The sequence below is a fragment of the Piliocolobus tephrosceles genome, chromosome 13, assembly GCF_002776525.5.
Source record: "Piliocolobus tephrosceles isolate RC106 chromosome 13, ASM277652v3, whole genome shotgun sequence".
NCBI lineage: Eukaryota > Metazoa > Chordata > Mammalia > Primates > Cercopithecidae > Piliocolobus > Piliocolobus tephrosceles.
Window position 1 is genome coordinate 114,632,979 of NC_045446.1, and position 15,230 is coordinate 114,648,208.

General features: G+C 50.5%; 1 protein-coding gene across 5 annotated transcripts in view; it reads left to right on the forward strand.

Moving 5' to 3' along the window:
* The window catches only part of PKNOX2 (PBX/knotted 1 homeobox 2), a 268,109-nt gene extending 253,258 nt beyond the window's left edge, over positions 1-14,851 (forward strand). Inside the window, exons 10-12 of one of the 5 annotated variants that reach the window (XM_023208561.1) lie at positions 10,536-10,612; positions 11,483-11,661; positions 12,673-13,087. In XM_023208561.1, the coding sequence (XP_023064329.1) occupies positions 10,536-10,612; positions 11,483-11,661; positions 12,673-12,899 (483 nt within the window). In that variant the 3' untranslated portion in view covers positions 12,900-13,087. Of the gene's footprint in view, positions 1-10,535; positions 10,613-11,482; positions 11,662-12,672 lie in introns of all 5 variants that reach the window. The other 4 variants (XM_023208562.1, XM_023208560.2, XM_031933885.1 and 1 more) reach the window with 4 other exon arrangements.
* The last annotated feature ends 379 nt before the right edge of the window (positions 14,852-15,230 follow it).

Genomic DNA, 15,230 nt, shown 5'->3' on the forward strand with positions numbered 1-15,230 from the left:
TCTGGCTGGGGGGAGGCAGAGCGGCTGCACCCCAGGAACAGCGTGTGTGCTGCACAGGGCTCCGGGCCAAGGAGGGCACGTGGAGGTGAAGCCCAGCCAGTTGCCTCTGTGCCTTGGTGTTGCCTTTGGTCACTCCACATTCTTTGCATGCCTCGCTATGTCCCCTGCGCAGAGCATTATGTTAAGTCTTGAAGGGATTACAGTCAGCCCTCTGTGTCTATGGGTTCTGTGTCCCTGGATCCAACCAGCCTTGGATTGAAAATATATTTTTAAGTGGATGGTTGCATCTGTCCTGAACATGTATCGCCTTTCTTCTTGTCATTATTCCCTAAACAACATAGTATAACAACTATTTATGTAGCATTTACATTGTATTAGTTATTGTAAGTAATCTGGAAATGTTTTAAAGTATATGGGAGGATGTTTGTAGGTTATATGCAAATACTACACCATGTTATATCAGGGACTTGAGCATCCATGAATTTGGGTATTCACCAGGGGTGCTGGAAACAGTCCCCCACGGATACTGGGGGTTGACTGTACCTAGCTGTATCCCTATCAACCTGCAGGACCCATCCACATGCCTGACATAGGAATGGCAGTGTTTCTTAGAAACCACATAGCCTGTGGAAAGGACGTGTTACCTGCAGCAGGACCTGGGTTGAGTTTCACCACCCCCTCTACCGAGCTTGTCAAGCTGGGGTGATTGCTTGACCCTGTTACATCTCTGTTTCCTCTGCTGTAAGACAGGAGCCACAATATCCAGCTCATAGGTTGTTGTGAGAATAGAATAAGCAGCTGGGCATGAAGGTTCTTTGTCCCGATACAGGTACCGCTACTGGTGCAAATGCCTCCAGTCTCGCCTTGGGAGTTTCCATAATTGGCTTTTTCTTGGAAAATGCTAAAAGAAACTGCAAAACTTTTGGGGAACCTGTGGAGGACAGCAAGAACCCCTAAAAAAAAAAAAAAAAAAAAAAAAAAAAACAAGAAAATGGCTTAGAGAGACTGGCCCATTCTTGTTCCAGAATATCTTGTCTGCTACCTTTTCCTTTAACTTCCTCATAATGTCTGAAATTCCACTTGCATACATATTAAGGATTAATTTTTTTAATGAAATTCCGCTATTAGAGACCCATTTTAAACTATCCAATCCCTGTAAAAAGCAATGACTATGAAAGCCTATGAGGCCATCATTTATTCACAGCTTAGTATGAATTAGTTCAAAAGCTTGCTTTTCTATTCCTACTCAGCTAAGATCAGCTTCCTGGGAAGAATGGGGCCAGGCACAGTGGTAATCCCAGCACTTTGGGAGGCCAAGGCAGGAGGATCACTTGAGCCTAAGAGTTCGAGACCAGCCTGAGCAACATAGCGAGACCTCTTCTGTTTAAAAAAGGAAAAAAAAAAAAAAAAAAAAAAGGGCCGGGTACAGTGGCTCACACCTATAATCATGCCAGCACTTTGGGAGGCTGAGGTGGGTGGATAGCCTGAGTCTAAGAGTTCGAGACCAGCCTGGGCAACATGGCAAAACCCCATCTCTACCAAAAATACAAAAAACTAGCCAGGCATGGTGGTGGGCACCTGTAGTCCCAGCTATTCGTGGGCCTGAGGTAAGAGGATCATTTGAGACCAGGAAGTCAAGGCTGCAGTGAGCCCTGATTGTGCCACTGCACTCCAGCCTGGACAACAGAGTAAGACCCTGTTCCCCGCCACATTTCCCCCCCAAAAAGCTGAGTTTTTTATTTAAAAAAAAAGAAAGAAAGAAAAAAAGAATGGGGGCCAGGTGCGGTGGCTCATGCCTGTAATCCCAGCATTTTGGGAGGCCGAGGCAGGCAGATCACGAGGTCAGGAAATCAAGACCATCCTGGCTAACATGGTTGAAACCTCGTCTCTACTAAAAAATACAAAAAATTAGCTGGGCGTGGTGTTGGGTGCCTGTAGTCCCAGCTACTCAGGAGGTTGAGGCAGGAGAATGGCTTGAACCTGGGAGGTGGAGCTTGCAGTGAGCTGAGATCGCACCACTGTATTCCAGCCTGGGTGACAGAGCAAGACTCCATCTAAAAAAAAAAAAAGAGAGAGAAAAAAAAAGAATAGGAAGAATGCCAGTGCTTGTTGGTGGTAGAAGATGAAGGTTAAAACACTTTCTAACAGCATTTTGAGGAGCCAAGCCAGAATGGGGTGCCGGAGGAGAAGTTTCTAGCAATTGCTCTCAACCTCTCTAAGCCTCTCTCTCTTTTGAGAATCTGATGAAAGCTTATTTAGATCATCGTGAACATAGTTTCAGGGCATTTGACCCTGAAGTCAGGGGGGCCAGAGGCCTGAGATCCAGCATGCTGCCTATAGGGTGACACAGGACCCAGGGGCTCGTGAGAAAAGGAACTGTGGCATCGTGTCAATAGAGCACAAAAAGGAGACGCTAAAGGTTCACAGGCATCAGTCACGGAGTCTTCCCCACTCTGCTTCTGACCCTGAAAGCAGAGATCCGTCTCTTGCCCGTTCTTCCTGAAGCCCATGGACCCCTCCCCACTTGAACACAGACCTTTAACCAAAGTGGCTTTTAGGACTAGCCAGGAAAACTGCCTGTTTTTAGAATAACTTCAGTCTATGAAAAAAAAAAATACATGATCTAAGTTCCAAATAATGTAACTCTTCACAAACACCCAAATTTCAGCTATGAGACATGATTTCAGCACTAAGGGGGTGGATCATATAACTGGGGAAATAAATGATACACATAAGCCAGGAGAGGTCAACCCATGATGTAATCAAGTGCTATTATACAAGCACGGACACTCGAGGGGCTCAAGAGCCAGAAGAGTGGGTCCAGGCCGTAGAATCAGGTTGCAAAAGGTTCTTTGACATCATGTTCACAGGGGGCAGGCAGGACGGGGAGATATTTGTTCCAGTGACACACATTAACAGGAAGCATATCATGTGAGGAGCGGCTGAGGGGTCTGGGGATATTTTTCTGCAGAAAAGAAGACTTGGGCAGTCTGTTCCTTTATGGCAGCATGGTGTAGCACACGGAGCAAGGACTTTGGAGGCAGATAGGCTTGAAGTGGGTCCAAGCTCTAATTTTACTTACTGTGTGATCTGGAACAGGTTAATGAACTTCTCTGGTCTTGCTTTTCTTTTTATAAAATGGACACAGAAATGCTACCTGTGATGAATAGGACTGATAATAAGTGAGAAAACACAGTGCCTGGTGGGTGGCCATGAGTTCAACAGAAAGGCCTTCCTATCCATCAGAGCAAAGGGCTATATACTGAGCGATGGTGGCCTTGCAGGCCACTGTCTGACACTTTTTATGTCAGCATGCATAGAAAATGATAGCAAACCCACTCGACTGCTTACACCTAGAGACCAGCCAGGGAGCTCTTGCTGCTGCAGACTCTGCAAGCCACACCCAGGGCTGAGGACATCGCCGTCTGCACACTCATACCTTACTGGGGTATGCTGGCTGAAAAGGGCTCCTGCCCTGTGGGAGAAGCTGGACACAGGGACCCTGAGAGCTCTGTGTAATATTGAGATGTTGGTTAACAGGGTTTGGTTGGAGAAGCTGGCATTTGGGCTGGGTCTTATGAAGATGGCTAGGATTCAGGATTGGGTAGGAAGAGAAAAAGGAGGGGTCATTTTGGATGACAATTATCTCTTAGATTATCATCAATGCCACCATGATTCTTATTGGCCAAAGGGAGTGAGCCCTCGCTCCAAGTTGTTGTGGTCATCAAATCCTCTTCACCCCTTATTCTCACTCTTGAAGCTTGTGGACACCTGCGGCCCCTTTCCCCAGCCATGACTGTTTTCATTCCAGACGCTGTTCAGGCGTCCGTGCCTGAAGGCCTTTCGTGTAAGGCTACCAGGAGGCAGGAGGCCAGGCCAGCTGGGTTCTTGGTTACATTTCTCTCTCTGTCACAGAGAAATGTTAGACCTCAGACTCCTGCCTGTGGTGTGAGTATTTTCCCTGCCCATCCTTCGCTGTAGGGAGCTGGAGAGAAGCTGCCCTCCCACTCCCCAGGAGCGATGGCCGACCGTCAGAGCATCCCCTGGTGTAGCGGGGTCCCAGGGTGTGTGCCCCGCTGGCAGTGACTCCCCAGGGAAGGAGGAAGAGTGACGCTTCTCCAGCCAAGACTGAGCCTTGTCAACAACAGTCTAGTCAGCTGCAGGGTTGGAGGGAGGAGCTGAAAAGGGAAGGTGTGCAGGAGACCCCTGGGTTGCACTGAGCCCCAGGACACTCCAGAGGGCCTGCAGCTCTAAGAGAGTCCACCTGAAAATTGGCTGCAGGAGATTTACAACCTCACAGCATTCCCCAAGAAGCTTAAGACCCAGGTTAGGATAAAATGTCCCCATCATAGTATACAGGGGTTGGGGCATGCAGAAAAAAAAAAAAAAAAAAAACCCATTTGAAGAAATGAGAGTATTTGTACGCTCACAGAAGGGGCTGCTGGGAGGCTCCTGCCATCTGCCAGGAAACAACCTGTGGCTTCTTCAGAGACACAGCCACATGCGTCAAGCCACAGGTTTATTTTATTTGTTATTTATTTAGCAAACACAGAGTACGCTAAGCACTGTTCTAAATAGCTTTCACATATTAACTCATTTACTGGTACTGATCAGTTTAGCTACACACACACGTATATATACACACATACATACACACACCTATATACATATATATACATACATATATGCACATATACTCATTTAATTCTTATAACAACCTTGAAGCAGGTGGAATTATCTCTCCCATGTTACAGAAGAAGAAACCAAGTAATTTGCCCAAAGTCTCACGCTGGTTAGAGACAACACAAGGATTCAAACCTGGGCAGTCTGACTCTAGAGTCCATGTCCTCACCTACTTCTAACAGTACTGCCTCCAAGTCTTCTTTAGAGAGGTAACCAGTGTGCCTTAATGGACTCTTTAAGTACCCCCTTTTTCTCTTCCACATCCTCCCCAAATATACATCCAACGATCATTGAAAAAGCACCATTATTAGTAAGTAGAGCAACCTACTTCTAGGTGGAGCTCCCGGGGGGTCCAATCACTGACGTTTTCCCTGCTCCCCTCTAGCCCGCAGATGCCCACAGGAAATGGTGAGAAGCACCAGTTACTCCGAAGGCCCCATGTTTGTTCGTTCAACAGATACGTACTGAACACTTACTACCTGCCACACGTATTTCCTTGGTGCCAGTGAAGTAGGGTTGAAAAGAAAGACATGGTCCCTTTTCTCAAAACACTTGCAGCCTGCCCCTTGGGGTGACAGGCAGTTTAACTACACAGATCACCCTTGTAGTAGGAAGAATCCTAGCTAGGGCAAGCACTCAGAGCTCATAGAAGGGGCATCCAAGAGGGCTTCACTTAAGCAGGGATGGGGATTGGGGAGGTTACGAAGGACCCATCTTGCTGGCATTGTGAAGGATAGATTGACACAGAAACCGGAGGGAAAGAGAATAGTTTTGAGATGGCAGGAAGGTAAAGAACGGGACAGCAGGGTATTTTCACAGTGGAAAACTACACAGCGATTAAAATGAACAATTACAGTAAAACAGAAACAGCGTGGATGAATGATTCCATTTATATCAGGTTCAAAACCCTGATGTCAGCTAGGCCATCATGTTTAGGATGTAACACAGATAGTAAAACTGTAAAGAAAAGCAAGAAGGTGGCTACTGTGAAAGTCAGGAGATCTTTGGAGGAGCGTTTGGGAGGGACAGAAGGGGGTTTGTGGGGTGCTGGTAGTATCCTATTTTTTTGACCTGGGGGTGGTTACATGGGTGTTTGCTTTTCTTTGTACTTTACTGAGCGTTCACAGTTTTAAGGGGAACAGGGATAAAAATGAGAAGAAAAATGAAAGATTGGAAAGCCTGAACAAGCACAATGACTACAGAAAGAGAAGTTTCTTCGGTGACTTATTGTGCTCCTCTTTACTCTGAAAGGCTTTTTTTGTTTTCCATTTTAACATTTCTGAAATTGGGTACATCCCACCATCGATGGCCTCTTAGATGTGATGGAATGTGGGCATTTTGGGGCTCCCCACCGTCCTGGCTGCCTTCCTCTGGGTCTCTGGCCTTCCTAGAGTGGAACCACCCCAGAGTGGTGACTGGCAGCAGTCCATGGCCCCACAGCCGTCAAGAGAGAGAGGAAGGGGAAAAGCGTGTGGTGGCCTCTGGCGCGGTGCTGCTGCTGATGGCAGGAAACCTAATGGAGGCTGGCTGGTCTGAATCAGGCTCCAAGCCCCGCTCCACCAGTGTCTATTGACACTGACAGGCTGCGGCTTCCCATCTGCTATATCCCTTGGTGATCTGGCCCACCTTGTGGTGAGATCTGCATGGCTAGGAGGTGGAAGGACAATTGCCAATGGGCCGTGCATGAAAGAAATGTCCAGAGACCTGTGAACCAGCACTGGCTTAGCTTCCTTCTGAACCATGTCTGGGCAGAACTCACTCTTTCAATTGAAAGATGCTTTTAGCGTCAGTTTAGTCAAGAGGAGAGTTGTGTTATGGAGCTGTGTAGGGAGGTATTCAGAGAGAGATGGGAAAGAGTTGAGGTCAGATTTCAGAGGAACTTCCTGGTGGCAACTACAGTGCCGTGAGACACCTACTTGGTGTAAATACCACAATTCCCTTCTCTAGAATCCTTGACTATTCAACTAGATGATGCCTGGAGGCTTTAGTGCATCACACAGAGCAAGTCAGTGGAGCACACAGGCTTACCCTGCACTGTCTCGTTAAATCATCCCCATGTCCAAGAGGTAGGCACTGTTTTGCTATTCCCATCTAAGGATGGAAGACATCACACAAACAACGGTCACTTGCGTGTGCCAGGGTCACACAGTGTTAAGGGGTGGGTCAGGACTTGATCCTATCTCTGAAGGTCCTTTACTCTGTGGCAGCACTGCCCAGTCGTGTGAGGCTCCAGCTGTCCCTGAGAAGGCTCTGTCATCTTCTAGTCTGTTCTGTACCTCTTTTTCTTTTTTTTTCCCCTGTGCTTTTCATGAGCTGTATATACTTATTTTTCAAGGAAGGATTGTCTGCTTCCCAAGAGCTACTGTCTGGGTCCTTCTCTTCCAACTCCAGGGAGTTCCCTCCAATAATGAGCAGAGAGCAACCACTGTGGCTTGATGGTTTGCCGTGATCTCATTTGATTCTTCTTCCCATCCTTGGCCCCAAGCCTGGCCAGTTGTGCTAAAAGTAGCACTGACCCAATCGTGGTCTGTCCAGGGGCCAGGACTATTTTGACTCTGTCCTCAGGAATCATGTGGTCTGAGGTGTGTACAAGCTGGACTGCTCCCATGACCACTCAGATGTGGTGCCAGGAATGTTCTGGCCGACACACCTGTCCCCAAAGCTGCTAAATGCTGCTACTTACCCCATGGCCTCCACAGCGTGTGTCCTGAGATACTGGTTCCAGGAAGGATAGGTGGTGAGGACTTGCACCAGGGAGTGGTTAGGGGCTTTATATCCTCATTCATAAGAGAGCAACCAGCCAGTTTTGGGTGGCACTTGCTTCTCATAGCTCCCCATTAGACTGGAGCATGTTAATCTGTGTATGTGTGACATCTACTCAGAATGGGGGCCCAGCAACAGAAGCCTCCTTAGAGGCAGCAAACATTATTCTTCCAAGGAAGGCTGGAGGATTTCCTTCTCTGGAGGTCGTTAACAGTAGAAGAATTTTTCATCCTACTGGCTTAAACATAAGTCCTAGTGCAAGGCTCCTGCCTGGAACATCATCCTCTCCTCTACTAGAATGGCTTTGCCATTCTTCAAGGTCCAGCTGAAATCCCCTTCCCTACGGACCTTCTTCTTTTGTCACCAAAGGGGTGCTTAGCACGGACTTCCCATTAATAGAGAGCCTTTTTCCTCCTTTTATTCTTTCCGTCTAGTCTGTGCGCTCTTAACTTCAGATACCTTTTGCTTGCCAGCACCCGGGATGCAGCAGATGCCCAGCATTTGTGGGCTGGTGAACCGGCACAGCCAGGACGGCCACTAGCTCTGCTCAAGAAACCAGTTTGCATCTCCTTGTTGTGCTAGTTCATTCCTCAGTTCCCTACACAATCCTTCAACATTGGCCTCTTTGTCTGTCTGCAAACTGTGCCTGGTCTGCACACTGGGAATAAACAATGTCTAATAAGATGGGGTCCCTGCCTGAGAGAAGCTCATGGCCTAGTGGGGGACACATATCTTGCCATCTAGTGGGTGAAAAGCGATCATTCAGAGGCCACCATGACCAGCTTTGCCTCAGGGAGTCGGGAAGGGCCTCACAGAGGCTGTGATCTGTGGCAGGTCCTCACAGAAGCTCAGAAAGGCACGCGAGGACAGGCGGGAGGAAGCGCGCTCCAGAGGAGGGCCAGCACTTGTGAGGGCATGGAGGCTTGAAAGGCCCTGGGGCCTGGGAAGGCCAAAAAGTCACCACATTTTTGCTGCATTTTGTCTACAGACCGGCTGGCTATGGAAAAGGAGGTTACTTGGCTCTTTCCCACAAATAGGGAGGTTGGAGCCAGGCACTAGGGCTTGACCCCACAAGGTGTCAGAGTTCTCAGAGTCCCTGCCCCTCTGCCCCCTGGGGCCGTCTGCACTCCCTCCTTGAGTCCTCCCTCTGCTCCTTCCCAATTCGAATAAAATTGTCTTCTGTAATGCTGATGTGCCACCTTTCTTGTTAGAATCTTAATATTGTATGAATCACAAGTCCCAGCTGCCGTGGCAGGGTGGTCAGGGTCAGAGGTTTGCATTAAAGCAACACATGGTCCTGATCGCTTCATCTGGGGGATGCTGAGGCAGGGAGGAGGCTGCTCTCCTTTTCCGCCGATGATGAGAGGGCCGCCGAGGCTGCTGATCGCAACCTTTTTCCTCAGAAAGTTTTAAGCACCTTCCAACACTGATAATAACAGTATTGGTACCTTTTATTGAGCGTTTTACAAGTGTAATTTCACTTATTTGTTAGATGACTTGATGATGTGTAGTTAAGTGACATGCCTGAGATTTCATAGCTAGTCATAATAGAGCCAGATTGTGAGACCTCCCATCTCGGGGACCCTAGACAGCTCAAGCACCACTTTCTAATACCACTCCAATCAAAAGGAATGATTTTAGCCTGAGGGTGCTGGATGGCTTGATCTTCTGCCATAAGAGCCCCCAAACCTCCTCTAGCTTCCAGGACAAAACGGTGCCTTATTCAGATGTTCGCCACACCTTAATTTCACGCCTGCTGGGTGCCAGGCACTAGGCTGTGGCCTGAACAAGTCCTGGGAGTGCATAGACTCAGCCATCATGTGGCCTCCCTCCTGATGGGGTCAGGAGCCTCTTCCCACTGACACCGAGAGCCTTTTCATCCTTTAATGTGACCTGTTCTGTCTTCCCCACCACTCTGGCCAGCACCTATTTCTCTCCTCCTTCTTAGCCTCTACAGTGCTCATCACCCAAACCACAGCATCGAGTGCTCTGTTTTTGCTTTCCTTCACTCAGCAGGCATTTGTATGTCATTTGTATGTGGAAGGCACTGGGGATACATTCAGTATCCTGGTGCCCTCCTGTATCACAGTCTGAGAGAGGGAGACAGACGCGTGGTCAGTGCACGGGCTACAGCATGCGGGGGACTGGGAGAGACACCTGCCCACGCGTAGTCAGTGCACAGGCTACAGCATGCGGGGGACTGGGAGAGACACCTGCCCACGCGTAGTCAGTGCACGGGCTACAGCATGCGGGGACTGGGAGAGACACCAGCCCACGTGTAGTCAGTGCACAGGCTACAGCATGCGGGAACTGGGAGAGACACCTGCCCCGCTCTCTTTCTCACCTCCACTCAGTCCTGTAAAGTGGCATCGCAAAGCAATGGAGAAAGACTGGACCCAAATCAGATCTGAGCTGTTGCTACCATCTGGGGGACACTGGAGGGGTCATTCCGTCTCTTCATCTGCAAAGTGGGAATAACAATGCCTAACCTGCCTACCTTTCAGAGTTTTAATGATGTGCTTTATTAAATAAAATTATGATTTTTTCATGAATAAAATGCATGAAAGCATTTTACAGGTTATAAAGCACTATACAAGTAGTACTTATTCTGTCTCCTAGCAATGCCTAGCATAAATCTGGGCACATAGTAGATATTCAGTAAATATCAGTTAACTTAGATTGATCCATTCACCCCGCTTACCACCTTCTATGGACGTTTGAGGCCACTGGAAACCCTAACACTGACAATGCCTGCTGGGGGCGGCAGTGAGGATCAAGTGAGAAGGATGTGCCTTGGAAGCTGTCAGTACTGAACCATCCTGGTCTTGGGAAACCTCCCTGGCTCCCCATTGTGTGGGCTCAGTTGAGGGCTGGCCAGTCTGGGATGTGGAGTCTCGGGCATGGGGCAGCCTTCCTCCAAGCCCTAGGTCCATTCTCTGTGGAGAGCAAACGTGACACTTCCCCAATTTTGGTTCCCAAACCATTCGGGCTGCCTGGCTTAGGATAGTGTCCATGGCATGGGCACAGTCTCTCGGCGGGGCCAGACCAGCATGTGCCCAGCCCTCACTAGCCTCCACCTCTCGTTTCAGCACCCCTACCCCACGGAGGACGAGAAGAGGCAGATCGCAGCCCAGACCAACCTCACCCTCCTGCAAGTAAATAACTGGTGAGTTTGCATCATCTGCGCGCAGGCTGCCATATCCAGGGGACACCTTCTGGGCAGGGGAATGCGTAGCAGAAAAAAGAGACTCGCATGCCAGGATCTGCCTCAATCTCAGCCCAGCTACCATGCCAGTCCCCCCATTTGGGCTAGAAACAGAAAGCAAGAATCAACACTGGCACCTGTGGCTTCATCTGCAGCTTCTCAGCGCCCTCTGCTGGGACATTGTGTCAGGCACATCCCTGGAAGCTCCTAGAGGAATAGAAAACCCACGCCCACCTGCAAGGCAGAGAGAATCAGGATTGCCTGCACCCGTGCACTGGAGGCCCGTGGTCAACTGGTCTACCCCACCCCCCTGTGAACTGAAACGAAAACATGCTGCAAAGCTGGGAGTGGGGAGAGGGAGGAAGAGTAGCCATTCTGACCCCACAGGGATGTCAGCGTTCCCAGTCTCTGTGCCTGGCTGGGCTGTCATGGGGAGCTCAGAGAGCAAGGTCTGGCTGGATGAAAGTAGACCCGAGTTGAGGGCCCTGATCCAAGCCCTTGGCCCTCTGGAGAGAAGTCAGAGGTTAGTGCCTATGACTACTATGCTCTCCTCCTCTGTTCAACCTGGAAGGTCTTGAGCAAGGATTTCTGACCCCCCCCCGCCCCCCCGCCATGCATTCTTCCCATACGACTTTGCAGTTACCAAGCCCCAGGAGACTTCATGAACTTCTCAGTACCCAGGGCCCTTCTCCCTGCTGGGCTTTTACATCCGGGATGGGAACCCCGATCTTCTCTGTGAAATGGAGTCTGAAGGCAGCTTCACCCTCCCTACCCCCACCCCAAGGCAATGCAGCCGGTGACTCACCAGGTCTCCACTTTACCTCTGGGCAGGTTCATCAATGCCCGGAGGCGCATCCTGCAGCCCATGCTTGATGCCAGCAACCCAGACCCTGCTCCCAAAGCCAAGAAGATCAAGTCCCAGCACCGGCCCACCCAAAGATTCTGGCCCAACTCCATCGCTGCAGGGGTGCTGCAGCAGCAGGGCGGTGCCCCGGGGACAAACCCCGATGGTAAGAACTGGGGCTGAGCACACCCTAGACAAGGGCTGGGGGTGCTCCTGGAGCTTCTTTAGGTCAAGCTGTGCAAAGATTCAAGGGCTGTCTCCTTACCTGGGCTCCCATCGCTGCTCTGTCACAGCAATTATCCCTCCCCAAAGCCCTAAAGAAGGGGCTGTTTTTGAACATAACTTAACAGACCAGATGCACTCTCGTAAAGACAAGTGGGAGTTGGTGGTCACGCAAGTCAGTGACTGCTCAGCAGAGCCCCCTGTGTCCGAACCCATCTGAGTTCCTTAGCACCAGTCAGTATCTGCACAGCTCCTCGGGAGCCAGGGTCATCTATAAATACCAAGGCAGGCAGCTGGCTCGGGAACAGAGGCCAGGAAGAGCTCCGTTTTCCCAGCCTCTCCATTACACCCTCCATATACACATTTCGAATTGCCAGTCGCCTAGTGCACAATGAATAATTCAATGAGCTAGACATTTTATAGCTTGGCACATGAAGATAGCTCTGCATGGGGAGTGGGGTGTAGGTGTGCGTGTGTGCACACATAACCTCATGCACACGTGTATGTGTATGGTTGCACACAGGTTCCTTTGTGCTAAGCCATCATCTTATGGGTTATGGGGAAAAAAAGAGATTTAGGGGACTAGACCAACCTGGGAGAGAATTCCAACTCTGTCATCACTGACAATGTCATCTTGAGTTAATGACTTAACTGTCTGAGACTCCGTTTCCTCCTCTTTAGAATGGGGATAATAATACCTGCCTTACAGAATTGTTAGAAAGTCGAAAGTGGTCAACACCTAAAGAAAATGCTCAGTGAATGGGGCCGGAAGTAGCTGACGAGTGAATGGATGGGAGACTTCATACCAGGGCACTGTCCAGCTCAGACCTGGGCAGCCCGAGAAAGGAGAAGTTCCCTGCTCTATGAGCCAGTCCGTTACACCCTGTCCAACACAGAGGTGCTGGCCCTGACCGGCAGCCCCTGCCTCGTCCTGACCCTTGCTTCTCTCACGCAGGTTCCATCAACTTGGACAACCTGCAGTCCCTGTCCTCAGACAACGCCACCATGGCCATGCAGCAGGCTATGATGGCTGCACATGATGACTCATTGGATGGGACAGAAGAAGAGGATGAGGATGAGATGGAAGAGGAGGAGGAGGAGGAGCTGGAGGAGGAGGTCGACGAGCTGCAGACGACGAATGTCAGCGACCTGGGCTTGGAACACAGTGACTCCCTGGAGTAGTCGGGCAGCCCAGATGGCACTGATCATCGAGCAGGAGAGGAGTGTCGCCGGGAGGCCTTCAGGGTGGGGGGCAGGGGACATGGGCAAGAAGCACTGAGGGAGTTGGGCTCTACCTTCCCCAAATCAGTAGCTTGAAGAAAGGCAGAGGAGACACCTGTTCCTTCCCAACCACCGAGCTTCAACGAGGACCCCAGTCCCACTTCCCCGGAACTGCCAAGGACTCTGTTTGGCGGGGCCAGTCGAGCAGCCTGTATGGAAAGACAGCAGTGAGATCTGGACTCACCAAATCCCTGAGGACAGATGGCACCCATGGCCCCCACCCATGGAAGGACTTGAGTCGTTTACAAGCCCTGCACTGTGAGGCAGATTGGTGCTGTTCGCAGAGTGGGCCTTTGCTCCGGGGGCAGACTTAGAAGGAAGGGGAGAGACAAAGGGGGACTGAGTTTCATCCCCAGAAGGTTCTCAGCTCCTTTGACAGACATTCAAAGGCAGGAGGGAGCCCCAAAGCATAACCAGTGGCCAGAGGAGTGGGAGGGCCTGAGGCATCACATCTTGCAGATCAGAATGGGGTGGAATCCACCGGGCTCCAGCTCATCCCTCCAAGGCCCTGTCTCTGCGCACAGCAACCATGGACATGGGAGAGAGGGATGGGAGCCACAGTGCCCTTCACTCTCTCCTGGAAACAAATTGTAAGCTGGTGGGCTCAACCTGTGGGAGGTTAAGAGGAGTCCCTTCTGGGTTGACTCCAAGAGCCAAGGAGATGGCAGACCCTGGGCTAGGAGCCATATCAAGGTGACTTTGAGGCCACAGCTGTCCCTAGGTGGTCACAGAACTCAGCTCCTGTAACAACAGGACAATGGTGTTTTACCCTAGATGCTCCCACCCTCAGTGCTCCAAACCCTCCATAGACCTTCAGAGAAGGTAAAAACAGGTTATCTGGGAATCTTTCCACCCCGCAGGTTGCCACAGCCATCCCTCTGCTCCCAGGCTGGCTCCATCAGCCTCCAGCTTCCTTTCTTCATTCTGTCCTTCACGGAAGGCAGAAGAAACATTGGAAGGTATCTAGTCCAGTGGGAAGCCAGGGGTTGGAGAAGGTGCTACATCCCCCTTCCCATCAATATCCAAAATGGGGAGGGCCCAGAGAATGGCACCCAAGACCTGCAGGGGTGCCCACCCCACACACCCTGCTGTCCACAGCCCTGGAGGAACTGGGGCCCCTGGAAGGAGGAGGAGGCTCTCCACTGTCCACCCTAACACATACCCTCCCACCCACCTTCCAGACCCCCTTGGTTGGCACCCTCTCCTCCTGTTCCCTCTCACCCCATGGCTGTGAATGACAGGACTGGTCACATGTGTGTTTCCCATTGGGTTTAATTTAATGGACGTGCAGTTTCATTTGTAAATTGTGCATTAGCCATCTCCTTCAGTGGCAGGATGGGAGTGGCGACCTGGCTCGACTGGAGGGGACCCGCGGGGCTTCCCCTCCCCCACCTGGCTGGGGTAGAGCAAAAGGATGGTCACTCTTCCGAGGTCTCCCTGAAATGAATGTATTTCTCCCCCAGAAGAGCTGATATTTAATGTTTTAATAGGGATTTTTGAGAAACAATCTTATTTATAATCTGGGTGATCCCATCATTTTTTACTCCGTTTTCATGCCATACATAGAGGAAAGTCTAGCTTTTTTGGCGTGAGACTTTTGCAATGTGCAGTGGGATAAAATGCATTTCCTTTTCTGGTTCGTTTCTCTTGTTCACACACACACACACACAAACCACACACCCCGTTCCACTCACCACCTGGACAGGTGTCCCCCAACACGGGCACACGGGCGCCCACATCTCTTCCTCCCAGCCCCTCCACCTGCCTAATGTTATGCAACCTCCTTCTGATGTATCCACCAAACCAGTACTGAATGTGGCCGAGACGTTTTCAGTAAATCTTATTACCTACCGTAACCCTGGTGCACAATTCTCTTTCTGTGGTTGCTGTGGCAATCCTTTGCTCTTTTCATGGGACCTGAGGCCAGACAAAATTTGGAGGCCTCAGTATACACCTGACTACCCAGGGAAGGGGACAAGGTAGATAGATGTGCGTCCTGTGTGAGCTCAGCTGCCCCGTCTGGGGAGGAAGAGCCAAGTTCCGCACACTCACCTTGTGTGTGGCCAGTTGTAAGGCAGAGCTAGGGAGAGAAGGCAAGGAAGCTCTGCACCGCCCTCTCCTGGCAGCTTCCCCGACGGCAGCGGAAGCCAGGAATCCGGTCCCTCGTGTCCACCACACTCCACCTCCCTCAAAGGCTTCTGCCTTCCCGTTTCCATCCTCAGCCCACGAGGG